General features: G+C 39.1%; 3 protein-coding genes across 5 annotated transcripts; 1 reads left to right on the top strand and 2 right to left on the bottom strand.

Annotated features, from left to right (window-relative positions):
• Positions 1–1180: 1180 nt before the first annotated feature.
• Positions 1181–8865, bottom strand: LOC117542372 (E3 ubiquitin-protein ligase RNF14-like). Of its 2 annotated transcripts, XM_034209996.1 has the most exons (8): positions 8450–8865; positions 7495–7625; positions 6516–7358; positions 5863–5941; positions 5234–5437; positions 4080–4252; positions 3727–3902; positions 1181–3352 (listed from the first exon to the last, which is right to left on the bottom strand). In XM_034209996.1, the coding sequence occupies exons 1-7, from the start codon at positions 8601–8603 to the stop codon at positions 3765–3767; spliced, it is 1722 nt and encodes a 573-aa protein (XP_034065887.1). In that variant the 5' UTR covers positions 8604–8865; the 3' UTR covers positions 1181–3352; positions 3727–3764. The 2 variants fall into 2 exon arrangements, with proteins under 2 accessions (XP_034065887.1, XP_034065886.1); XM_034209995.1 differs by having other exon boundaries at positions 1181–3902.
• Positions 8552–12689, top strand: LOC117542373 (E3 ubiquitin/ISG15 ligase TRIM25-like). 2 transcript variants are annotated; one of them, XR_004568425.1, is made up of 3 exons: positions 8552–8905; positions 10791–12397; positions 12434–12689. XR_004568425.1 is itself a non-coding variant. In XM_034209998.1 (2 exons), the coding sequence occupies exon 2, from the start codon at positions 10927–10929 to the stop codon at positions 12310–12312; it is 1386 nt and encodes a 461-aa protein (XP_034065889.1). In that variant the 5' UTR covers positions 8552–8905; positions 10791–10926; the 3' UTR covers positions 12313–12689. The 2 variants fall into 2 exon arrangements, 1 of the variants encoding a protein (XP_034065889.1); XM_034209998.1 differs by having other exon boundaries at positions 10791–12689.
• Positions 12690–12704: 15 nt separating this feature from the next.
• On the bottom strand, positions 12705–26022 carry ankmy1 (ankyrin repeat and MYND domain containing 1). Its single transcript, XM_034209994.1, has 20 exons — positions 25685–26022; positions 24519–24665; positions 24229–24423; positions 23918–23959; positions 23601–23839; positions 22916–23132; positions 22086–22247; positions 21909–21982; positions 21228–21747; positions 20970–21148; positions 20720–20891; positions 18944–19084; positions 18730–18837; positions 18010–18117; positions 16224–16346; positions 15581–15682; positions 14859–15009; positions 14679–14778; positions 13789–13943; positions 12705–13564 (listed from the first exon to the last, which is right to left on the bottom strand). The coding sequence occupies exons 1-20, from the start codon at positions 25901–25903 to the stop codon at positions 13362–13364; spliced, it is 3357 nt and encodes a 1118-aa protein (XP_034065885.1). The 5' UTR covers positions 25904–26022; the 3' UTR covers positions 12705–13361.
• Between the last annotated feature and the right edge of the window lie 306 nt (positions 26023–26328).

The following is a 26328-nucleotide window of genomic DNA, read 5'->3' on the forward strand; positions in this document are numbered from 1 at the left end:
GGGTGATTGGTCTAATGGATAGTGAGGTGGGCTGAAGATCGGAAGGCTGTGAGTTCAAATCCCGCCAGGAACACCACCACTAGTGTGCCCTTGAGAAAGGCACTTAGCCCTTAGTTACTCCAGGGAGAATGTCCCTGTAATCGGTCATTATAAGTCGCTTTGGATAAAAGCGTCAGCTAAATGAAATGTAATGTGATTAGTAAAATATGCATGAATAAATAAATAAAAAGTTAACTAGGTGAAAAAAGGTAAGATACACTTTTAAAACTTGTTGAGAGAAAACTAGTCTTTGCTGCTGCCTCAAAGAGGAGCAGGGGGGAGAGACAGGAGAGGCTGATTCCAAAAATAAATTAATAAACAAGTTTCAGTGTTTTTTTCATATTGGAAATGGTATGTTATTGGTTATGGCCATGATTTTATGATTATTGAAATGTATACCGTTCTGTTTAATATAGGTGTTTCCATAGATCTAGTCTCTTTATTTTCCCCTCAAAATGCACCAGATTGATGCATTTAACTCCAAAATAAAAAATAAAATCTTACCGGGGGGGCATGCCCCTGGACCCCCCTAGAGGATTTGAGGTCGACCCCCACTAAAAATCACATGGATAGGTTCCTAAATACATTTATAAATACATTTTTTTTTAAAAATAGTAATCCATTTCCATATGTTCATGTGTGGGTAGTAGATTTAAACTATAGGGCTATCATTATGGGCCCTGCCTGTACCTGTTCGCTCTGCCATCGCGTGAAGGGTCTGCTAACAAGCGACCAACAGAAAGGTTAATGTTAATGTTGTTGCACGTCACCTTCTATAAAGCGGCATGTAACTGTATAATTATATTCTTTGCAAGCTCTTGCAGGCCAGATAAAATGAAGTCGCAGCGGGCCTTGAGTTTGACACCCCTGGTCTAATGGATTTGTGTTCCTGAATCATTACTTAATCATCACCATCACTTATCATATCCTCTATTTGTCTAACAGAAGATTTAAAGTTGTTGAGTCATCACAACTGTTAAAAACTATACAAATTTCTCCCAGGGTTGTGAAAATGTAAAGCAGAAAGATTTTAATGTGTTTAAAATACAATCGTTGTTAGCGGCACAAAACTCCCTATGCGTTATGCCGCTAAGTGCCTAATATGTGCTCTTTGCTGTGACGCGTTCCATATAAGAGTCCAAAGTCATTTATAGTCCAGTGTTTAATAAAACGAAAACAAACAATATACAACTCCCGACCTAACGGTCATCAGAGCGCCATTCACCCTCTTCCTACATCATATCCTCCAAACCGGCATCCAACAGGTGACTAAAATACCAATAAACCACACCCACGTGACCATTTCCGGAAGTGATAAACAATAAGAATTAAACGTGATGCAAACAGAAATGAAGATAATAATAATAGAAGTAATAAGTAATGGCAAAAAAGGCATTTTGGCTCATAAAATCGTAATTGTCATCATCACCATCATTATCAAGGCTGTCAATGCCAGACGATGGTTCTGTGTTGACACTGGATTGCTCTATAGATTATGGCCATATAGTTGCCCTGGCAAGGCCTTGAGCCTCATAGCCAGTCTTTGCTGCAACATTAAATGCTTTTGATAAATTCTTGAACAAATCAGACTATTAGAGTATCAATATAATGAATATGTATTATGTATTAACTCCCGTTTTTGACTTCCACATATCGTCACCTTACAAGTTTATATTTCAGAACTTGTTAGCAAACAGTTATTCACACATCCAGCAGATACAGTTTCACATAATGTTTCATTCATAATTGTGTTTCTCTTCGCCTGGTGAATACGAATCCAATATTCACTCTCCTTTTAGCTATGTTGTAGTCTCTACCAACTCAAACTTATTGGCTATTATGTAACACAAATGTACATAAAGCAACAGGTGCTTTGTATAATGCACTAAGCACACAATACAATTCTTTCAATCCCTTTTTAACTTGTCATCTTTTGTTCTGGAGAGTGCCCCTTTCTATTTAAGAGTGTTATAATTGATGTGCGCTGTTCTTCGATATCATTCTTTTTGTGAATGCCTTTTTCTTTTCTGTTATGAGCTTTTCTGTTATGTTGTATTTTATATCTCATATGAACAACACAAGAAACCACTTAATAATGACAAACACATGTCCACTCAGTTCCACTGTTATGACAGAACAGTGGAGGAAGGGAGGGAGATGTTTAATAAACAGGAAATCAATCAGTGAGTAGTTGTAAAATGCCCAATAATGACCTGCTCTGTGCCCTCTGTAGGTCATTGAAATGGTATAAACTGTACATTTCTGAAAAATAGAGGCTAAATATGTACCTATATAACGTTGCAAGTAGAGGATAAAAGATTTCCAAGCAGAACTTGCAACTAATGTTTTTGTTTAATGCAACAAGTGTGTTGATTCTGTGATGAAAAGTTACTATATAACAGTATTTACTACATCATTCCATTTTATTGATCCTGGTTGAGAAGTTTGCATGTCACATTGGCAGTACATCAATAAACCACATTGTCATAATAATGCTAAATCAAACCTCAAGTACTACCATGGAATAATAGAGTATTTCCTATCAAGCAGATCCATGCATACAAAGTGCAAAGGTGCATTATAATTTTGTGTGCAGCTATTGACAGGCACATCTATGGAAAATAACAAACAAACTTTTGTCTCTTCATTACATTATAGCAGTAATGTAAATGCATGGCTTCACCCTTGTAGAACAATTCATTACATAAGAAGTAAGATGTATACAATAATTGATACAAAAAAATCCAGCTCTAATACTTGCTTAATTAATAGTTAATTCAGAGAAAAGTAAACTGCAACAATTCCAATACTTCATGGTCAAAGTATTTATTTGAAGCCGTTAAATGTGAAAGTATACTTTCTTAGTGTGATATGATAGCAGAGAGAATATGTTTGGATTTTGAACTGTTGTTCCAAAACAAGGCATTCAAAAGCGTCACCACAGGCTCAGGAAACACATAATCAGTTATTGAAGAAAATATTTGGTAGAAAGATGAAAAATGTTGCATAACCACTAAGTTCAATAATTATAACTGGGGAAGAAATTATGCTTTTGAATGAACTCTGATTTTCTTTTTAAAAAGCCCACTAACCGATTTCCTTTCTTAGAATATTCATATTTGATTTCAGAGCTGCAAACATGCATGCAGCAATGTAATGTTGGTTTATTATTAAATGCATAATGATTAAGCATGTTTTTAAGAAAGCTGCATTTTACAGATTAAACAATAGGAATATTGTGTAGAGCAAAGTTAAAATGTGCCCAAGCTGCTGTTGATGTTGTTGCTGTTGCATTGTGGTTATTTAGCATCCTCTGTTGGTCAGACACAGAAAGACAGAGGTCTGATTTTGTATTAATTATAAGAGAAATCTTTCACTTTTTTGTATGAATTAACAATCAATTAATGTGTTGGCCGATATAGCCTATATTGTTTTTTTATACAGATAATAGTACATTTGATCAAGAATTTCATCTGAATTGGGCTATTCTGCGCAATAGGTACTTCTGCGTAATTTTAACAACATGATTCTTGAGTAATTTTTCCAATACTAACAGATTCACAATTTTTTTTCTGGCCACACACATTTTTGTAATTGTTTGCCCTATTTGAAAATCATCATGTATGTGAATTATCAACTATTTATTAAAGTACACATAAAAAGCAAAATGATTTAAACACAGCGTACCATGGGTTGCATCCCTCTGGCAGTGAAGGAGCACTGGGTCAGAACTCTCTGTAGTCAGCGGCGCAGCGACTGTCCACAAAGTGTTGGTTTGCACCTGTTTGCAGTCTGTCGAGGCAGGCCCAGCAGAATCTATTCAAGCACTTTGAGCACGTCATCATATTACATCCTCTGTTCTTCTACAACACAGAACACAATAAGATATGTGTTAACACATACAGTAGTACACAGTCAGAAATGTACACTGTAATAAAATGATTATCTGTAAACAATTGATCGTCTGCACACATGAGTTCACGTGCAATCAAAGCCAGACAGCAGGACTTCTGTAATAGGTGAACACAGTATCTGGATACCTGTATTCTGCAGAAGCAGTGAGGACAGTTCTTGCTGTTAACGACTATCCAGTCTTCACTCAGACAGTCCTCCACAGTTTCCCTCATTATTTTGCGGCCGTATCTGTTCTCCAGGAGGCGCTGTCTCTGCTTACTGCCGCTGGCATAGTCGTCCCACAGAGCCATCAGCCCCTCTGCAGACACACAGAAACACATCCAGACACAACACAATACACACAAATCAGAGGTGGAATTTGTCTAAGTACGTCTACTCAATTACTGTACTAATTACACATTTGAGCTTGTAAAGGTAAATAAAATAATAACTATATTTAGTTAGCATTTTAGATGCTTCTTCTTTTCTTCTAAAAACTGTACAGAATAACATACCATTTAAAACATAAAAAAAGTGATTTAAACCCCCCTGTATGACATACATAATTAGGAACATGAGAGAACATCATATGAAGCAACATGATATTATATATTATAAGTGGCAAGTGCAAATAAAAAACAAGTTCTTGTATAATAAGAAAAATTATCTCATAAGGCATATTTCAGTCACGAAATACCACATAATAAGGTGAAAATATAATACAGAAATGGTCTTATAAAAGGCAGACATATTTGAATAGAATAACCTTAAAACATTTGGAGGTGCTTATCCAAATACTTAAATGATGATACTAAAACAATACACATGAGATGACAAGAAAGTGAAAATAATAAATATAACACTTTAAAATAGTTTGAATAGTAATATAAAGTGATGCGATAATGGAAAGAGAAAACATTCTAGGTCGTCTTAGGATAATGAGTTTGAAGGAATCACATACTATACAGAGAAGCTGAATGAGAAACCAATGTGAGTTTGGAAAATTGCACAATGTAAATCTATTCTAGTAGACCTCAACAATGGAATTATGATCAGTAGAAATGGCCATGACATGGGACCTTTAATGTAAACGTAAAAATGTTTTTGATCAGCTGATATTGCTTTTCCTTGTATTTAAAGTATTTCCTTTTCATGCCACTAAAAACATCTACTGCATTACATTTTAAAGGAAAAAAAAAACATTTTACTTCAATAGATATTATATTATTTAAAAGATTTAGGTTTTCAGTTACTTTACAAATTATAAGCTAACATGTTACACATACGTCTGCTTGTGTACCTTGTGACTGTGGCAGGTTTGCAATGCCCAGCTGTATTTCCTGTGTTTTCGTGCTCTTCTTCGCCCGGCACTCTTCTGTTCCATGGTAGGTCTTCCTGCAGCTGACGCAGAAGGCAAAGCCGCACACAGAGCACTGGGCGGCACGGCTGGACTTCTCCACAATGACGGCCGAACCACAGGAAGTCCGAGGGCAGTACACCACATCTACGTGAAGAGGAGGAGGAAAAAAGCACTAATCCATGAACCCACAGATTTTTTTTATGTATATTAAGGTGCTGAAAATATTATTTCTGTTTGGATATTCATGTGTCTCGTTTAACAACTGGCTCGAGAATAGCAGCTGAACATCCCATGCTTACCCTTAAATGGTTTCTGTATAATGGGGGATAGTCATTTGACAGGCTGACTCATATGACTATATATATTGGTGTTACATGAGTATATTAGGGGTGTTATAAAAGTGTAATTATGGTGTAATGTGGGAGCCATAATGATGTAATAGGGGTGTATTATTGTGTAATATGGGTGTTATAACAGTGCAATAGGGGGAGTAATGTAGAATATAGCAATCAAGAAATGTTCATTTTTCTCAATGAGATTGCCCATTTAAGTGTTATAATGGTACACACCACCCATGCAGTCCAGCGTTGACTGTAGAAGGAGATGATCGTAGCGGTCGAACAGCTCCTCCCCTACCAGACTCCTCACCTACAGCACAAGGACAGTAGAAGGAGAAAAACTGTGTGTCAGAGAAGTCCGTAAATCTGAATCAAAATGCAAACTAATAAATATTAGTGTATTTTTGTTGACCTGTACCAATTATTAGCTGATATAAGCTTATTCAGGATAATTCGATTGTTGGTTGGTATATCTGCATAAACTGTATTTTTTTTACTTTTTTTACTATTTTTTACTTTTTTTTAACCCTTTTAGTAAGCTACTCTTCAGCCCAAACATCTACAGTATTAAAGGTTACTTACATATTGATCAATAATAGTATAACGTAATATAACCAAAAATTAAGTTATTATATAAATTATATATCTATATAAATCAAGGAGAATTTAAGTAATATTCCTGTACTTTTACTTAGATTCAGTAACATATTGAATGCTTGATTTTCACTCATAACAGAGTATGAACATTGTAGTATTGCTACCTTTACTCAGGTAAAATATCCAAATATTTTTGCTCAGTTTGAGCATAGGTCTTAGCTTCCAGAAGAAGCTAAACAGAAGAAAGCGCTGAGGTTGGCAGAAGGGACAGATGGACAGATCTGTACCAGTGCAGGTGTGGGGGTGGCAGGGCAGTCAGCGTCAGGACAGATGACCCCTCGGACGTTCCCCTCTTTTATCTGGAGCTTGCAGAATTTGCAGAGACAGGCCCGGCAGAAAATATGGCCACATTCCGGCAGCTGCACACAGTCCGAACCAAGCCAGCCCTCAAAACACACACCACAGTCAAACACGGTGGTGGCAAACATTTTCTGTTTCTGAGCCGCATTATGGATCAAGAGCTGGGAGAGGAGAGTTTGTGACGGAGTAAGCGAGAGACCAGAGAGCGTTTGGTCTTCATTCTGAGAGGATTCTGAGGAGTGGGGCAAAGAAGCAGCTCCTTGTTCACTTTGATCCAGTGGGTCTGAGGAGCTGGGAGGAAGTAGTAATGAGGCTGAAACATCCCCTTCATTTAAGAACTCTTCCTGGCCATGTTTCAACTTGCCTGCGGCTGAGGACAGATTATTCTGGTGGTCAGCCGTAAACTCTGAGATCTGTTTAGCCTCACTAGCATCTGAAGATATTTGGTTAGAGTGGTCATGGCCATCTGTAAGGAATACTCTTGGATTCTCCTCTTCTAAGGATCGTGCAGAAAGGTCTGGATTACATAAATCTGACACATTACAAACTGTGGGTTCTGACTTTGGATTGGAGTGATTGTTCTTTGGTTCCAAGAGTGCAGCATTTGATGGTTCCTGCAGGCTGTGTTCTTCAGAGGGGAGCTCCAGCAGAGTATGGATGTCCAGGAACTTGAGAGCATCTTCTTTAAGAAACTGTAACCAGGAGAAGAGCACCACAGCGCCTCCAGTGGCCTGGTAGAGGTCAGTCAGCTGATCAGAGACTGCAGAGAGCTGTGGGAGATGAGGGCAAATTGATTGATGTAATCTTTGTTGACACTTTGCAATATGCAGTCATCTATTTCTGTCTGGCAGGTTGTAAATGTGATCAATAACGTTTTAATTGACCCACATGGCTTGTACTGATTACCTGAGTGTGTGTCAGCCAGCTGCAAGAGAGGGTGAAGTAGGGGGGGCAGCAGGATGGGTAGTCCTCAGGGAGTTCAAAGGTCAGCAGCACAGGTGGAAGGAACGATATCTCATACTGCCTCAGTGTATCTCCTTTGGAAAAAACAATAAGATCACATGACCAAAGTGCATTACATACTTTAAACAATTCAGTAAATGTGTGGTCCAAGTTAGTAAGTACATTTAATGAAGCACTGTACTTAAGTAACATTTAAAGATACTTGTACTTTACTTGAGTATTTATATTTATTTTTGCTACTCTGTACTTCTACCCCCACTACAATTCAGAGGTTAATTGTGTACTTTTAATCCACTACATCTACACTGCCTTTAGTTACTTTACAGATTTAGATTAATAATGTGAAATATAAAAACTTAAATAAGACTTTAGTGACACCTGGAGTAAATTCACAAGCTACCCTGCCGTATACAAAGTAATTAAAACTAGCTGCACCTTTACAAGCTTTGATAACAGATTAATGCATCAATAATTATAATCAAAACACATGATATATATTATTCTGAAATGGACCAATCTGCATAATAAGTACTTTTGCTTTTGGCACAGTATATTTTGATGACAATACTTTAGTACTTTTACTTGAGGAACATATCGAATACACAACTTTGACTTGTAACAGAGTATTCTTACATTCTGGTACTTATACTTTTACTCAAGATCTGAGTATTTCTTCCACCTCTGCTTATAAGTAACATTGCTTGGATGATATAATACAAATGGTAAAATATACTATAGCCAACTGTAAGATATAGTATTTTTCAATTATAACGTGTCTCACGTATTTCCAATTTAAAGCTAATTGACGGATCTAATTTTTTACAAAATGTTCATTTTATAACCCACACACCCTTCTATTATATCAACAACATCACATTTTTCAAGCTGGTGTATTTACCTTCTTTCAAAAGCACGTTGAAGCCTGCAGGCAGCTCAACACACGCTCGGATTTCTCCGGCAAACTTCGACTCATTTCGGACAAACTCCTCCGAATCAAAAATACTCTCCAGGGCGAGCAGTTCGTCTTCCTGCTCCTCGATGTCCGCATTCATATCTCCAGTCCCAACAAACCTCACCTTCTGCTCAGTGCTCCTCGCTCTGTTTGTTTCTGAAGCTGCCTGTTTGGGAAATAAGTATTTGACTTAGCTTGTCAAATCCTTCCGGTTAAGTGCATGGATTGCTAGTTGTTTCGGCGACCTTTAAAACAATTCTTGATAGTGTGTGAACTTCTCGGTGTACAGTAGACTGTGCCAGCCTGCTCCCGTTGACTCATCTGTGTATGATGCAGCACAAAGCAGCAACCTCACCCCATGCTGATGACTCTGCAAAACAGGCCAACATTATGTAATTTACGGTAATTATGTTCACAAACTTTGCACACACTATAGGTAGCCTACTTGTGGGTTGTCTGTCGCCACTTTTGTTCAGACTCTAAATACGCACTGTTTTGTTTTGTTTAGAATCTCTAAAAGTCTAAATAACCCTAACCTTAGGATTAATGTTTGTTATTTAGAGAAATTAAGGTAACACTTTATTTTGATAGTCCACATTTAACACTCTATAAGTCATCAGTTGACATTTAGTAGCATGTCAACAGCGTATTAACCAATATTCAACCTTACTATCTGTATATTGTGTCAACATCTTCAAAATTGACAATCAACTACTCAAAATCAATCTGTCAGTTGAAAGTCAACAGGGTCATGTTGACTTTCTGTTGATAATCTGTTGAGAGTCAAGATGTCAACTAAAGATTACATTAAGCATTAGTTGATGATCAACAGATAAGCAACTTTAGAGTTTAGTTGACTATCTGTTGATCGTCAACTAATCTAGAGTTAACTATCAGTATACTTTTAGTAGGCATTCTCCACTAAGCGTTTGTAGGCATGTGTTAGGACTATCCAATTAAAGTGAAACACAGTTGAGAACAGTAGAAAGTCTATAACCTATCAACAGAACACATACATTCATCCACTAATTATATGCAACAGACATGGGAATAAAGCGAAATGTTTTGCACAACTGATCACAAACTTTATTTATTCATTATGTATGTAATGTTTGAGTTAGAAACACCTGTTCCTGTTTTATTTGACTAATATATAAGATAAACACAGAAGCCTAATGCATTCACTTGAGAACAAAAGGTTTTTCACAAGAACTCACAATCTACAGATAGTAAGGTTGAATATCGGTTAATAACCTGTTGCAAAAAACATGTTGACAGTCAACAGACACTTTTTGTAAAATCTATAGATCAACACTTGAGATGGACATTATATTCTACTGGCAGTTAGTTAAATGCATGTTACTTGTCTGTTGAAACAGTGTTGTTGAATGTCAACTGATGACTTGTAGAGTGTTAACTATGGACTATCAAAATAAAGTGTTACCGAAATTAAAAAGTTCATGTTGAGGATCCAGCTACCCGCCATTAAAAAGTGGCGACAGATAACCCACAAGTACCCGATATTGGTATGAAGGTATGGGGTTCATATCCAAACATATTTTGAGTTGCATACATTTTCCGGGAATCAAAGACATGTTGATATACAGTATACATAGATATATACTATACTGCAAATGAGTGTATAACGTGGTGGAATATAGCGTAGTGTACTTTATATACTGCTTTATTTTTACCTTTTGCTACACTACATAATATACAGATTAAGATTTGCCCTAGAAAACAGAGACATAATAACCCTTTTTAGCACAAATAAAGTTCCCAAACAAGACTAAAATCATTTGAAACAACAGGACATGGTGATGGTGACAAGTTGACAACCATGTATGTCTGTAATACAACATGCATTGTTACCATACACAATAACCTAGTCAAAAAACTAAGTAAAGGGAAATAAATGGAAGGTTAGCCCTTTGAGGGTCTATATTATGAAGAGTTATACTTAGTATAACTGATGATTTGTATGTTGGATTACATCTGAAGCACATATTTGAGTTTAATTTAATAAACAGAAAGGTTTGAACTGGATTACAGAATCAATCAGTTACATTTCAAACTGGGGAGCCATCTATTTGCCGTCTGATTTGAAGAGTTTGTCATCTTAAAGCTAAAGTGACCAGTGTTTCAAATGACAAATGAGCTCTATTGTAAACAAGTGTTGAACACACAGTATCGCTCTTGAACTGCTCCTCTTCCTGGAATGAATCATGGCTTGATAACCCCTCCCTGTTCTTCCTGCTCATATATTTCCCTGTTCCCTCCCCTTTAGATCTACAGTTTGAAGATGGATGTAACCAACAGAGTGATGGGCAAAAGCTGCAGACACACAAGTTATTCAGATCAACGCTGAATCTAGTTCAGTTTCTCAGGAATTGAAACTGAGTCAGTTGTCGCTGAGAGGTGAAATGGCGCAGAAAGGGTTTGAGCTGGACCGTGAAACCTTCTCTTGTTCGATCTGTTTGGATCTACTAAAGGACCCAGTGGCTATTCCCTGTGGACACAGCTACTGCATGAACTGTATTCAAAGCTATTGGGATGAAGAGGATGGAAAGAAACCCCACAGCTGCCCTCAGTGTAGGCAGGCCTTCACACCAAGGCCAGTCCTGGGGAAAAACACCATGTTAGCAGCTTTAGTGGAGGAGCTGAAGAAGACTGGACCCCCACCTGCTTCTGCTGATCTCTGCTTTGCTGGACCTGAAGACGAAGCATGTGATTTCTGCTCCGGGAGAAAACTGAAAGCTCTCAAGTCCTGTCTGGTGTGTCTGGCCTCTTACTGTGAGAAACACCTCCAGCCTCATTATGATTCACCCAAATTTGCGAAACACAAGCTGGTGGAGCCCTCCAGGAGTCTTCAGGAGAACATCTGCTCTCGTCACGACGAGGTGATGAAGCTGTTCTGCCGCACCGATCAGCAGTGTATCTGTTATCTCTGCTCTGTGGACGAACACAAAGGCCACGACGCGGTGTCGGCTGCAGCAGAGAGGACTGAGAAACACAAAGAACTCGAGGAGAGTCGACAAAACATCCAGCAGAGAATCCAGGACAGAGAGAAGGAGGTGAAGCTGCTTCAGCAGGAGGCGGAGGCCATCAATCGCTCTGCTGATAAAGCAGTGGAGGACAGTGAGGAGATGTTCTCTGAGCTGATCCGTGTCATGGAGAAGAGAAGCTCTGATGTGAAGCAGCAGGTCAGATCCCAGCAGGAATCTGAGGCGAGTCGAGTCAAAGAGCTTCAGGAGAAGCTAGAGCATGAGATCGCTGAGCTGCAGAGGAAAGACGCTGACCTGAATCGGCTCTCACACACAGAGGATCACATTGAGTTTCTTCACAAATACCCTTCACTGTCACAACCCACTGAATCTGCAGACTCATCCAGCATCAACATCCGCCCTCTGCGTTACTTTGAAGATGGGACAGCGGCTGTGGCAGCAGTCAGAGATAAACTTCAAGACGTTCTGAGAAAGAAATGGGCCGACGTCTTACTGACAGTGAGTAGGGTAGATGTTTTACTGACAAAACCTCAGCCAAAGACCAGAACTGATTTCTTGGTGTGTTCAAGGGAAATTGCAATGGATTCAAACACAGCAAACACACGCCTGTTATTATCTGAGGGTAAAAAAATAAAGGAAATAAGAAAGAAAAGAAAAAAACATTTTGTTATCACCCAGCCAGATCCACTTCCTGTTTTGAATTCCCAAGTAGAGGGGGTTGACTGGATGCCGTCACTGCGACGTGGAGTTGAGAGGGAAAGAAATGTCTCACAAATGCTGGATTTGTTTTTGTCTAGTGACTGAAGACACACTCTCTTAAATAGACAAGTCATTTAAGAGAGTGTGTGTCATTCTGGGTCATAAGAAAGAAAGCACCAGAACTTCCTTTATTGTACATATTTTGATCTTTGTAAAGGAATCCTTAATTGCTTTAACATTTACTGTATTTTCAGGTAGATCAATGGTGTTGTAGTCTTTGTTATAAGGTATTAAAAACTGTAATAATCATAAAGAGATTGTTCATTATTGTCTTTTACAATGCTGGGGATCTGGTGAATTGCTTGTGTGGATAAAGGGAAAATGTACATTAAATCAGTGAACGACGGTCATTTAAGAGACTTTACCGATGGGATGTGTACAAACTGAATGTTTCCATAATGAATAAACAAACAGGAAGAAAGCATGTTCCTCTTGTCTTTATTCCTGGGTATCACACAAAGCTGATAGAGCATACAATATAAGAGTATAACTGATATAGTTTAGCTCCTGATGCACCACAAGGTACTTTTTTCGTCATTAAAACAGGTGTTATTAATATTTAGTCAGGCTTGTTTTTGCCACTTTAGCATATTGACTAAGCTGCTGTTGTTGAATGTGAGAGTTGCCACTGTCTGTCATAATTAAAGTACAATCTTAGTACTTCTGTTCTTCTAAATAAATGAAATGGCTTATGAAGACCACAACATTCTTATCTTATTCATTCAAAATAAATCCGAGGATATGATTGAAATAAAAATCAACAGTAATAGCTTTAGTCACAAAGTTTAATCATGATAAAAAGTTATTATATTAAAGTTACTGGTACTGGTTTTAATATGCAAATGCAATCATTCTGTGACGATAGCACCTATCTGTGCGATAGGTGCACCAATCATTACATTATTTAATAATACAATAACAGATGCAAAACTACAAGTGTAAAAATGCCAAAGGAAGATGATTATGGCACAAAATATTTTTAAATATATTCATTCCATTCAGCTAAATAAATAATAATAAGGCTCAAAATCTGAAAAATGCATTTCAATGTTCGGTAGAAAAGCTGTTATTAAGTATTACACTTTTAGTATCCTTCAGTTGCAGCTGTAGTTTTCGTTCAGGTTGACCTGGCTCTCCAAGACCTTCTCTGCCATGCCCAGAGGCTTGGAGACTCTGTGGGATTTCAACTTGAGACTCAGGGGCCGGGGGACTGTTTTGGATTTCAACATGGCAGTCAAGGGCCTGGGGCCCCTTGGGGATTTTAACACAACACTCTTCTGGAAGCCATTAGCAGATGCTGGATTGAGAGAGACAAATAGACAAGGTATTTACATGCTCTGTTCATCCAAAAGATAAATTAAACATATTCAACATTATCCTACAGATTCTATAGTTTCAAACACTATGACGAAGGCTGCACATTGTCATTTTATTAAAATGTGGAGTCTTGGTTTGGTTAGTGGCTAGTGTTGTTTGGTTAGCAGGGATGCTACTGTTGTATGGAGAGGCCCTGATTCCCACCTGACACCCGGATACACTCTTCCTTGTGTCTTTCATCCCAAGCTTTCAGTTTGCAGTTCCTGGAGCAGTAGAAGACGTTGTGGCAGCGGCTACACGCGGTCAGCTTCACGGACACAGAGCGACCGCAGTGATAGCAGAAGTTAAAGGCAGGATTCCTGAGAAAAGATTCACACAGGTAGAGTTCCAAACAGGCTTTCCTTAAAGGTCTCCTATTATGCAAAATCCACTTTGCATGTCTGTTATACATAAAGATTGTGTCCGCTCTGTGTAAAGAGATTCTGAAAGTTTCAGGAAAAAAGATTTGCTCTCTTTTTGTCCTGATCCATTTATATTATATTACATTACATGTCACTTGTTAGACACTTTTATCCAAAGCGACTTACATACTCAATACTGTGGGCAATCCCCACAGGAGCAATTTGGGGTGAAGTGTCTTGCCCAGGGACACAACGACATGCTACTTTGTGATGTCATAATGTTTTTTTGGGTTGTGTAACCGTTAGCCAAAAATCAACCAAGTTAACCTTATCACCTGAATCTCCTCCTAGAGCACAATGTATATGTGTATTTTAACCAAATCTCTCTCAGAGGGGCGTGGGGAGGGGCTCCTTATTTTCATCTAAAGTAACAGACAGAGAATCAGCACTTTTGAAACAGGGCTGAAACAGAGGGGATTATGGGATGCTGCAATGATCTGTTGGGTATTTGGAGCCAAACACTTCAGAGACATGTTTTGTATATAACTGAGACTTATATTATATTGATGAAAAACAGTATAATAGGGGACCTTTAAGTAACATTGTATTCAAGGACGGACAAAGTACATGTTCAAATGACATTAGAATAAAATAAATAGGACAGAATGGAAATGAATGTATGTAAACAGGTACCTGTGTGTTACTGTTGTGGGTGGTATACTTTCACAGCTGGGGAGGGGCTGGTTTGATGGACCTGCCCCTGTGTGCACACACCTCTCTGTGCTACTGGTAACTGTAACAAATACAGTACACATACATTATAATTTAATAAAAAACAAAACACAAAATAGTTTCAAAAAACATTGTACTGACTATTCGTTGTATGGTGTTGTTCTATCTCTCTCTGGGCAGCAGTCTGTCTCAGCAGATCTCCCATCATGCTCAGCAGCTGGCGCCGTGCTTTGAATGTTTCTCTCTCCCGCATGCTCAGAGCGTGGAAGGGAGTGTTGGCAATATGCGAGTCCTAAATGGTAACAACATTGGGTTAAAACGACTTAAAAATAACTTGATTTTAATCTTTCTGTGTCCATTGAAATACATTAGTGGGGCAAAAATATTAAAACACCTATCTATGTAATAAGATCCACTACAAGTAACACTGCGGCTTCAAAGAGACCCAGAAAGTTACAGTTATGCATTTCCCTGATAGTCTTAGCAAAACAAATCCTTAAATTGATATAAATGTAATTTATTACAAGCTTTGGTATCAGAATCAGAAATGGGTTTATTACAAGATAGGTTAACACATACGAGGAATTTGACTTTGTGTTGTGCATACATAAAAGTGAAACTAAAACACAGATAGAAAACTATTTAGAGAAAACTATAATAACATTAAAACATATACAAAAATATAGTAAAATATAGCAGTATTTACGTTGAATATGGTTGAAGTAGAATTGGTATACAATATGTGTAGTAATGACAAGACAAGATATTGTATACATTGTGTGCAATAATGTTGCATTAAGTCTATGATGTGGCTGAGTAGTTATTTGACTAAATTCAACTAAAATGCTTAAAGTTGGTGTCACCTGGTTGAAGGAGTAGTGTGCAAAGTCCACTGCGGTTCCAACAACATCCCCCACCATAACGGGCATCAAGATGTCGGCACCTGCCTGAGCTAACATCTCCAGCTTCATCAAAACATAGACACACACACAAATTACCTACAGTATATATACTTTTAAATGACTCAGCATGGCGGTTTCTTTTACCCCATAAATAAAACTTAGAATAAGAGATAGAAGAAGATCCTATTTATTTTCTAAATGTCTTGAAAATGTAATATTGAGGGATATAACTACTATCAATAACGGTTTTTGAGTTAAAGTAATGTCACTTATTTTAAGCGCCAAGAACCAACAGTGACCCGTGTTTTTTTAGTCACAAATACTGTAATTGGAAGATTAATCTGGATCTGGGTGTTTTAAAGTCATAGTCATATACAAACAAATGCATACATAAACAAGTCAACATGGTCACTATACAGTATTTAGGCACCTTCTTTTGGAAATGTATGAATGCCTGACAAATGTCCATGCTCTAAAAGACAGCTGCTAAAATAAATGGAGTGTAAGTGCTGAAAGCCTGCAGGAGCTTCTTTTCTTACCTATCTGAGACGTGTTGATCTACATATATAACTATGTGTGTGTGTATCTGTGCTTGTGTGTGTACCAGTTTGGCTCTGTTGCCACCTAAGTGGTACTTGATGTTGGCGAGGGCACAGAGGGCGCTGCCCACCCTGCGGCCCAGCGGGATGTTGGGATCTGCACCTCCTTTCAACAGCTCCTCCACTGCCTGGGCAGGGAAAAGGAACAGGCTCAAGACAAAGTGAGGTTTTGAAGGAATGTGAAATACAGTATAGGCAGGGGTTACATTTGGCCGGGGCTGTCCGGGGTTTTACAAAAAATTATATGTTAAAACTTTTCTCGTTCTTAATATAGACTATATTTAGGGTCGATATGTGTTGATTTTACTTTAAAATAGCAGATCTCTGTGACCGGATATCGTTTTTTCGGCTTAGTGAACGTGTGTCTCTGCATCGTCCCGGACTCCGCTGTATGTCAGCATAAAGCGGAGTTATGATCGGTCATAATAACACCGAATTTGGTGATGATTAAATAGTTTACAGTGATATTTACTCCCATACCTTTGGCCATACAAATTAAATGAGATTTCCAAAAAAAAAATCTTTAGCAAGTCTGCAGAGTGATGTGTATTTAAAATAGCAATTTGAAGGTTGGATATTTGAAAACCTTTTTTTGTGTATATTAATAATTTAAGATGTAAATTAATTTCAGTTTATTTGTAGTACTTTCTATTTTTATTGTGTCATTTGGTGTTACCAATGTGTGCATTTGATAAAGATAATGGAGCAGTTGCTTTAGGGCCTTATATACAGTATAACCTTTAAAGGTCACCTATCATGCTATTTTTAGGCAATAGCATAGGTCTCAGATATATACAAATATATAGAAAACATGTCTATGAAGTGTTTTGCTCAAAATACCAAACAGATCACCCATTCTAGCCATGCCTCATATCCCTCTATTTCACTTCCTGTTTCAAAAGTGCTGATTTTGAAATAAGCTCCGCCCCTCTTAAAAAAATAGGGGCGGAGCTTATGCCTGCTCATGCGGGAGGTTCTACCGGCAGACACTGCCTTGATGAAATGCCATATCATGGATTATCAAGGATTATTTCTGAAACAGTATGGAGCTCAAAGGCTTTCTCTCTTGCCGGTTATACCACAAGGTGAGTTCCTTTTTATTTCCTGCTTCTTCACTCACATGCTCTATCCAGTACAGGTTAGCTCTGAGTGTTAGCGATGCTAATGTAAACACCGGTCATATTACGTCCAAAACAGTCGGGCATTGTTTCTGATAGCAACGTTTCTGATAGTGCTGTGGGTCTGCATTGCCGATATGACGTGATATCGGACGCAAATCTGGATCAGCTCCGTTGTACCCCTGTTTTTAGAGATTTGGGTACGGAGGAAAAGAGAGGGTTTTATTTTCTGACGCTGCGTGAGTTCCCTTATACACCGGGGACACATATTTATGTATAAAAGACATAAAAAAGTGCATTTTGCATGATAGGTCCCCTTTAAGGTCAAATAATGAGATCCTCGACCCACCCCCCCCCCCCAATTTAACCCCTGAGAATAGGTTGGTGTGTGTGTGTGTGTGTGTGTGTGTGTGTGTGTGTGTGTGGTGTGTGTGTGTGTGTGTGTGTGTGTGTGTGTGTGTGTGTGTGTGTGTGTGTGTGTGTGTGTGTTGTGTGTGTGTGTGTGTGTGTGTGTGTGTGTGTGTGTGTGTGTGTGTGTGTGTGTGTGTGTGTGTCTTTGGGATCTAGACACTTCACCCCAAATTGCTCCTGTGGGGATTGTCCACAGTACTGAATGACTATATAAGTCGCTTTGGATAAAAGCGTCTAAAAAATGTAATGTAATGTAATCTACCAGGTCATTGCCACTTGCTATAGCCAGGGAGAGAGGGGAGTGTCCGCTCCAGAGGAGGTCAGTGCTGGCTCTGTGGGACAGCAGGAGGGCTACCACTTTACTGGCATTCTGCAACAACAACAAATACAAAGGTCCTTTAAATGTAACCTGATATCATTGTGAGCTGTCGTAGCAACTTAGAATCAGTTTCTGTCTAGAGATGGTTGAACAAGGAAACAAATGCACAAAACACAGTATTAGTTTATTAACTTTCCTATGATATTTTAATGCTTGCATGAATAGTGTTCCACAACTTTTTTTAAGAGTTAAAAGAAAGCAACTTTAAAACTTAATACATGTAAATAGCCCCCCCTGGACCAGGAACCCGCTATAAATCACTAAAAAACCAAGATGGATACACTGAAGGGGATTTCCACAAATAGGTGACCTAATAACCCCGGGTCGGCGATCTTGCAGTCTATAAAACACTTCACCCGATACCTCAAAACATCTGCTTATCAAGGATAAAAATACTTAATTACAGGATTACTTTTCTTAAAGATTACATTTTAAACGCCTTTAATAGCACAATTTTCATTACAGAGCAAATGTGAAAGTTGTTATATCCTGAACTTCTTAACTTTTTAGAAACATATTAAACTGTCTTGAACCGTCTGAATTTTTCCAGTAACATTGAAAGTCGTTCTGTTGAAATAGGTGTGAGCAGGTGTATGTACTGACCCGATAGTCAGCGTCTCTCTGGCAGGCCACGTGCAGGGCCGTACGGCCTCCTTCTTTGAGATGTGGACCCTCACTGCTGCTCAGTGCCTCCTTCGCTTTCTGGAAGATCTGTAAAAACAACCTCAGTCTGAAACTCTTTTCTCACCAGTTTAACTATCACCATAAACATTTAACAATGTAAGGACTTGAATAGGCTGAAAAGACAAAAACACACCTTATCTGGTTCATAGATCTCGCTCTGGTCGCATGCCTGTGCGTCTGGGTCAGTGATGGCATGGAGCAGCAGCTCTGTGATTATGGGACCTGCTGGACCCGGCAGGGCAGCAGCTACATGCAGGGGATACAGACCCTTCTTCTACAGAAGGATGACCAGAATATAATGCTTAATTGAAACCATGTATAAAGGGTTAAAGGAGGGAAGAGTGCAACAAAAACGCTCTCATTTTATGTTTTGCAATTTGTTTGAGATTTGAGATATCACTCATTTGTTTTCTCTGTGGCGCAACAATTGGTATTATATGACTTGGATATGTTTGTAAATAGAAAATAACAGGGGTTATCGACATTGAGTTTTCAGCAGATGTTAATAACCGAAAAACAACATGCTTCTCAACGCCAATACTGATAAGATAAGTTTGTATTTTATTATTAAGTTCATAACTTGTAGTTTATACCACCCTTTTTCGTCAGTTTTGCCAATACTGACTCTTATATTCTGAAATGCCCACACTGGTGCAAACAACATTCTTGGCTCTCGAGTAATTGTTCTTCTCTGTTTTTATTTGCAGATCCCATACCAACTATTTAGGTGCTTCCTGCTATCAGAAAGTGTAGATACTGAGCTAACTCAATAAAAGCCATTTCTTGGCCATAATTTCATTGTCGGAATATGACTGATAATATTAATTTCCTAGTATTTGCCGATAATTTATCAGCCCAATATATATCATGCATCACTAATATGATATGTTCCTACTAGTGCTGTCAAAATTATCGCGTTAACGGCGGTAATTAATTTTTTGAATTAATTGCGTTAAAATATTTAACGCATTTAACGCATGTGCAGAATGGCCCGCCCCATACGTGCCACCAGTGGCAGCGCCAGGGTATGGCTGGGGTAGGCTACACCCATACCAAGAAATGGCTTAGCCCCACCATGAAAAATGATGTTAAAGTAAGCAAAATAAAGTCTGCCAACTCGCGCGGAGTAAATTGCACAGACAGCAGTTAGTAAGATTGATTTCAGTAGCCACGGTTTTGAAAACTTTTGTCACGTAGTGATCGTCTTCCCAATAGAACATCTTTGATAACGGCGTGGTGTTGTTGCAGGAAGTCCCGACGGAGAATACTTTTGCTGTAGTACAGGGGTGCACATAACTGGTACGCAGGTTATGTGCGTAATCTGAAATGCGTATCGTCACTTGTGTCACAAAGCGCATTTGCGTACCGACGTACTTGTGAAGCTTTTCCAGAAGGCGGTTAGATCACCGGACGACAGAGTCGGTCTCCGTGTGCACAGACAGGGCTGCTGTTAACGTCGGCCTGTACAACGGAATTGTGCCAAAACTACGCCAACCGGCTGCGGAGGGAGACTCCCCCCCCTTCACTGGAGAACTGCGCTAAAACAGCTGATCACAACGTTCACACTCTGTGGTCAAGAAGTACTCCACGAGCCGCCGCCCCCCCTCTGTCGACTTTCCTGAAGTACTCCCCCGTTGATAGAAATCAACACAATTAAGACCCCACGGTTTGATGATTGATAGGTGTGTGGGTTGTCTTTCATTTTGATACGCAGAAAATGTTATAATAAACATAGATACTGTATGTTAAATGGATATATCCGCCTTCTTTCCATTCCCACAACAATATACATAAATAAATGGCATATTTTGGAAAATAGTTCGAATGGTGATTAATCATGATTAATTAATTTTTAAGCGGTGATTAATCTGATTACAATTTTTAATCGTTTGACAGCCCTAGTTCCTACCTTTGGTGGTAGGGGAATGTCCGTGCGAGCTCCACACAGCAGCAGTCTCCTGACGGCCTCAGTGTCAGACGCCATAATGGCTAAAAAGAGGACAGGCATGGGAACCCTGGATGTGTTAGGGTCAGCTCCACGCTCCAATAACAGCTTCAGGATGTTCAGACGAACACGGTGTCTGTTTAGATAGACATAAACAGTGTTAAACAGAACAAACAGCATGGGAAGAAGAAGACGGAGTGGAAACAGAACTGACTCAGTTTTCATGGCGGCCATTTTGCGTACAGTCTCCTGAGTGTCAGAGCTCTGAGGGACCCCTGTGCGACTCAGCGCCTCTGCTGAGTGCTGCATCGCTTCCTCCGTCACCTGGATTCTAAAGCTGCTGACGGAGCAGGCCGAGTCAAAGGTCGGGGTCACTTCTCTGTCTTTGCCCTGCTGCAGCCAGAGAATTAAGCAAACATAAATTAAACATATTATCAAACCAATTACACTATGGGATTTGTGTGCTTCATACCTGAACTCTTCCTGCTCGATGTTCTGTCCACTGCACGCTGCCCAGTGCGATGCCACCATCCATCACCTGAATGGAGCGCTCCACACCAGCCACATCCTCACTTCCTCTCTCCCCTTCCTCCTTTATATCCTCATCATGATTACTCCTTACTCCCTCTTCCAGGTCTTCCTCAATATTCTCCTCTCCTGCCTCTGTTTCTCTGCTCTCAACAAGTCCAACATCTTCCTCTCTCTTCTTAAATTCTCTTTCCTTACCCTCTAACTCGCTTTCTTCAATTTCCCAAGTTTGACCACAGCTGCTCTCTATCTCTCTTTCCTCCCCTTTGCTCTCATTCTCATCCTCTCTGTGGCTCATTTCTTCTCTTTCTCTTTCCTCTCCCTCTTTTTCTTTCCTCTCCTCCTTTAGGTGTTCAGTGTCTGTCTTAGGTTCATCTAGGCCAGGCCAGCGCTCAGTGATGAGCTCACTGCTGTTAGACACGTTACTGCTGTGGTGTAAAATGTGCTCTGTTAGTTCTTCTGTCCTGAAAGAGATCAAAACATAAAGGAACACATTATTTTGTATTTGAGACACAACGGCCAATCAAAAAACGTCCATTATTTTTCTTCAAATTAATTAGATTATTGCAGTGCTTTCTTGTTGGCCTCTGGAAAGAGTTAAAGGTTTGTTTGTTTGTTGTTAAACCTTGGTGTGTCAGTAAGGAAGTCCACTTGGCTGATCTGGGGACTGCTCCCACATGCAGAAGCAGACCTCGAAACCTGATGAAAAATGACAGTGCATGATCTTTTTTACTTGTCTGGACAAAAACGCGGTTCCAGAAGTTAAGAGGTAAAACAAAAACAACATTATGTTAAATATTACTTGGGTTTTGGCGGGTGGTTCAACCAAAGTGTTGTGAAGAGACTGGAAGGGGTAGTAGAGGACATGACACACAGCCAGGGCAGACATTCCTTGACAGTTTATCTTGTCAATGTCAGCACCCATATCCAACAACAGCTGGATGACATCATTATGGCAGTTTACCTGACGAGTAACACAATGAAACAGTCAGAGAGACATTAATAAACCTTAACATCTGTATTTGTAATTGATGGACAGATTTGCTACCATGGGTTTTAAAGGTCTCCTATTATTTTTAGGCATATATTATAGGTGTCAGATGTTCCAAACCACATCAAGAATTATTTCTGAAACAGTATGGAGCTCAAATGCTTTTTCTCTTGCAGGTTTACCACAAGGTGAGTACTTTTTTATATCCTGCTTTTTGTACACATATCCTCTCCAGTACAGCGTTAGCTCTGAGTGTTAGCGATGCTTGCTAATGTAAACAAAGACCATATTACTTCCAAAGCACGTCGCGCGTTGTTTCTGATACAGCAACGTTTCTGATAGGGCCGTGGATGTAAAGCCAGCCCACATTTTAGTAATGTCGTCATGACAGCAGCAAATCTGGATCAGCTCTGTTGAACCCCCGCTTTTAGAGATGTGGGTACGGAGGAAAAGAGAGAGTTTTATTTTCTGACACTTTGTGAGTTCCCTGAAACACCGGGGACACATATTTATGTATAAAAGACATCAAAAGTGCATTTTGCATAATAGGTGACCTTTAAAGGTAAAGTATAACATTTAAAGAGCAAATGAGTGAAAAATAAATAAAAAGTTTGTCAGATAAAATGTCAGTAATGTCTTACTGTGGCAGCGATCAGTGCAGTGTGTCCCTGTGAATCTGCCACATCAGGGTGGACCAAACCAGTCTGGAGGACCTGTGACACGGCCTGCAGGTCTCCTCGGGAGGAGTGCTGGATCAACAGCTCTGAACTGACTTCCAAAGGTCCTTTATGACCAGAACTGTCTCTGTTCAGGGAGAGAACAGCTGCCACGTCCCAGTCCACATTTTCAGCCTGTAGCCTGAGAGACCCGCACAAAAATACATAAGAATTAACATATTGTTTTAGTATTCTTACAGTTAAAAACTGACATTTTCAAATATTCTTTGAGAGATAAATGGTATATTTATAAGAAAAAACAACAACATTTTAGAGAGAAGACTTAAATATGATATGGTATTATCACATGTTTACAGAAAAACTATTCAGAAACGTTTTATTGTTTGTCTTGGAACCACATGGCTTTACATTGCAGGATTTGATCAACCTAATGTATTTTTATTTTTATATATATATATATATATATATATATAATACCCCTCTGTCCCTGCTGCGTATTTATCATTTTAACCTTCAATGGCCCTAATACGCGGCCATACATACATATGCATGATTATATACAGTATGTGTTTTTCTTTAACTCAATACTGATGCCAGGATTATGTGCTTTGATTCCAATTATCAGACAGACCTTTGATTGATGTCTGACCTGTGTTTGTGTATGTGAGCCTGCATGCGGGCCTGTAATGGCAGGCTGGAGAGAGGGTCTCGCTCATAGCCGTGGTGCGGATAAGAGTCTGGCTCCCACAGCTCGCCGTAGAAGTGCTGGTCCAGCTCTCTTCTTCGGCTAGGGGGCAGCGGCAAGTGATCACCATCTGTTGAGTAACTCTCCATGCCGGGGGGGAGGATAAAATTCTCGTCTGACTGCAGATCCCTTTCTCTATCCACCTGAGGAGAATGGGGAATTATTTGATATGTTAAGAGAGCGATCACAAAGCTAATAATGTTCTTTTCTCAGTACCTCACCTTAGAGTCCATTGTGGCTTCTTTCTGTGGACTAGGTGGACGCTGGTAAGAAAGGGGAGACCAATTTTGCGAATGTATTTAAATTTAGTGACATAATTTACTATATTTTATTTTTGTCAATACCACCATTTCAAACAAGTGACAATATCAATGATTCAGTTGGTTACAGAGAAGTGTTATGCAGCCTGGTAGGTACATATGTTTTATATTTTGATATGATCATTGTAAAGCAGATTAAGTAAAAAAAAAAGTTTCAGCCTGGCATACCTACAGTTTATTCACCTGTGAGTGAGACAGTGGTCAGCATTTACCTGAGTCATAGAATCTGTGATTGCAGGTGAGTCCATGTAGGCAGCATATTCCAGAAACTTCTCCAGGCTGAAGCCCTCTTTCACTGAGGTACAGAGCCTTAGCAGGCGTTCCCCAAGCCACAGACCCACATCTTTACGCCCATCTGGATAGGTAACCACACCTGGACCGAACCTCTGGTCAGCGTGGTACAAACCCTGAGAGGAGGGGAGAGGCTCATTGCTTTATACTGTTATTAAAAGACAAAAAAAAACATTGAAATGCCTGTTATCCATCCTTTCATACATTTTACCTGAAAGCTGGCTCCGTCAGGGAACTGTTGCTGTCCGTATCCTTCCTTTCTGTTAAGGTAGAACTTGCCAGTGAACCTGTGGCCTGTGGGCCAGCAGTACACTCCATCTCCATGCCTGTAGTCTTTGTAGAAAGAGCCCTCATAGAACTACACGAAGGAGCAGACCGGGTTAACATCTATTTAACTTGAGGAAAAAATGACAGTAAAAACTTCATTTTGTTTTAGCCCACATAATATTTCTGACCTACAATACAGAATGACACTACTCTTATGGAAAAATGTTGCCTATTTGTGAAACAATGGCTAATTCCTCAAATGAACTGAGCTTAGCTCAAGTTCATTTAAACTAGAAACTAGTGGTGTAAAGTAACTAAGTCATGCTGGTCTCCCTTGAAAAAGAGATCATTGATCTCAATGGGATTTTACCTGGATAAATAAAGGTTTTGAATTGAATTGAAAGTACATTTACTCAAGTACAATTTTGAGGTACTTGTACTTTACTTGAGTATTTAAATGTTTTGCTACTTCTAGCCCCACTACAATTCATAGGTAAATAGTCTACTTTTACTCCAATGCATTTATTTAATACCTTTAGTTACTTTGCAAATTTGGATTAATAATGTGAAATACAAACAACACTTAAAAACCTGTTAAGCCTGTTATTTACTTGAAAATACAAACAATTCTATATTGATTCTGACTTTTCTACAGCCAACTCACAGGTTTATAATTGCTTTGAGAAAAAAGATAATTAATTTACCCTTTTAGAAGTGAAGTTATGGTAATTTGTTCTGGGAATGTCATTTTCGAGCTTAACAGGTTAAATAAGACTTGATACAGTTTGAGTAAATTCACAAGCTACTCTGCAGTATACAAAGTCATTCAAACTAGCTGCACCTTTTCCAGCTTTGATAACATTATTATAACCAAAACATATTATATATATTATTCTAAAAAAAATGGCCAATTTGCAGTGAGAACTTTCAAAGTGAGGTAAGCCTACTTTATGTTGATGTCAGCTTATACTTGTGTGCTTTTACTTGAGTAACATTTTTGAATGCAGGACTTTCTCTTGTAACAGAGTATTCATACACGTCTCCCACCACTGCTAAAAAGGGCTCATATTTGCCTGGTTCGTTAACAGATTAATTTGACGTTAAACCTACCTCTCCATTTCTCCAGGTGTACTTCCCGTTGCCGTGTTTGAACCCGTTCACAAACTCTCCCTCAAATCTGGATCCATCGGGCCACTCCTGAACACCGAGGCCTTGTTGTCTCTCTTCCCCACTTTGAGCTCCTCTGAGGCCGTCACTTTGTTTGCTTTCCCCCGGCTCCACGACTCCTCGCCCCGGGACTGCAGCAACACCTTTGCAGGTCGACAGCATTCTAACCGGAACGTATCCTCTCTGAAAATAACTCACCCGAATCCATTGGTGCCAAACAACGAGTTAGGAGAAAACTTTAGCTGTCAGAAGTCAGATTTTAGCTTTGACTTTCCTGTAAACGCCGGTTGTCACGACAACAGCAGAAGCCTCTGCGGGTGGAGGTGGGAGCTCGCACGCATGCGCAGAAGAAAGACACACTTTAGGAAACTGACATTGATTAAACTTAAAGTCCTCTTTGTTTACCAATTAAATATCTGTATAATATAATAATATAAGAAACAATTGTTAGAGAATTGAACACATTTCTGAATTTAATACGCTAAATAATCAAAAGCTTTACAAAGTAAGATCAAATGGATGGATTTACAGTAATATTTTCATGGGTTGATTCGTGAAATATCGAAGGATTTTAGGGTAACTGTATC

Source organism: Gymnodraco acuticeps, unplaced genomic scaffold (genome assembly GCF_902827175.1).
Source record: "Gymnodraco acuticeps unplaced genomic scaffold, fGymAcu1.1, whole genome shotgun sequence".
Taxonomy (NCBI): Eukaryota; Metazoa; Chordata; class Actinopteri; order Perciformes; family Bathydraconidae; genus Gymnodraco; species Gymnodraco acuticeps.

Bases quoted from the DNA above. Each gene is read 5' to 3' on its own strand.
- LOC117542372 (XM_034209996.1), bottom strand. From the start codon at position 8,603: ATGAATGCGGACATCGAGGAGCAGGAAGACGAACTGCTCGCCCTGGAG. The intron at 7,626-8,449 runs GTAAATACACCA...TTTTTTCCAAAG, and splicing joins CAACGTGCTTTTGAAAGAAG to GAGATACACTGAGGCAGTAT. The intron at 7,359-7,494 runs GTAATCAGTACA...CATCTCCCACAG, and splicing joins GCTGGCTGACACACACTCAG to CTCTCTGCAGTCTCTGATCA.
- LOC117542373 (XM_034209998.1), top strand. From the start codon at position 10,927: ATGGCGCAGAAAGGGTTTGAGCTGGACCGTGAAACCTTCTCTTGTTCG.
- ankmy1 (XM_034209994.1), bottom strand. From the start codon at position 25,903: ATGCTGTCGACCTGCAAAGGTGTTGCTGCAGTCCCGGGGCGAGGAGTC. The intron at 21,748-21,908 runs GTTTAACAACAA...GATCTCTTTCAG, and splicing joins TTCCTTACTGACACACCAAG to GACAGAAGAACTAACAGAGC. The intron at 15,010-15,580 runs GTGACACCAACT...GTTACCATTTAG, and splicing joins CACACTACTCCTTCAACCAG to GACTCGCATATTGCCAACAC.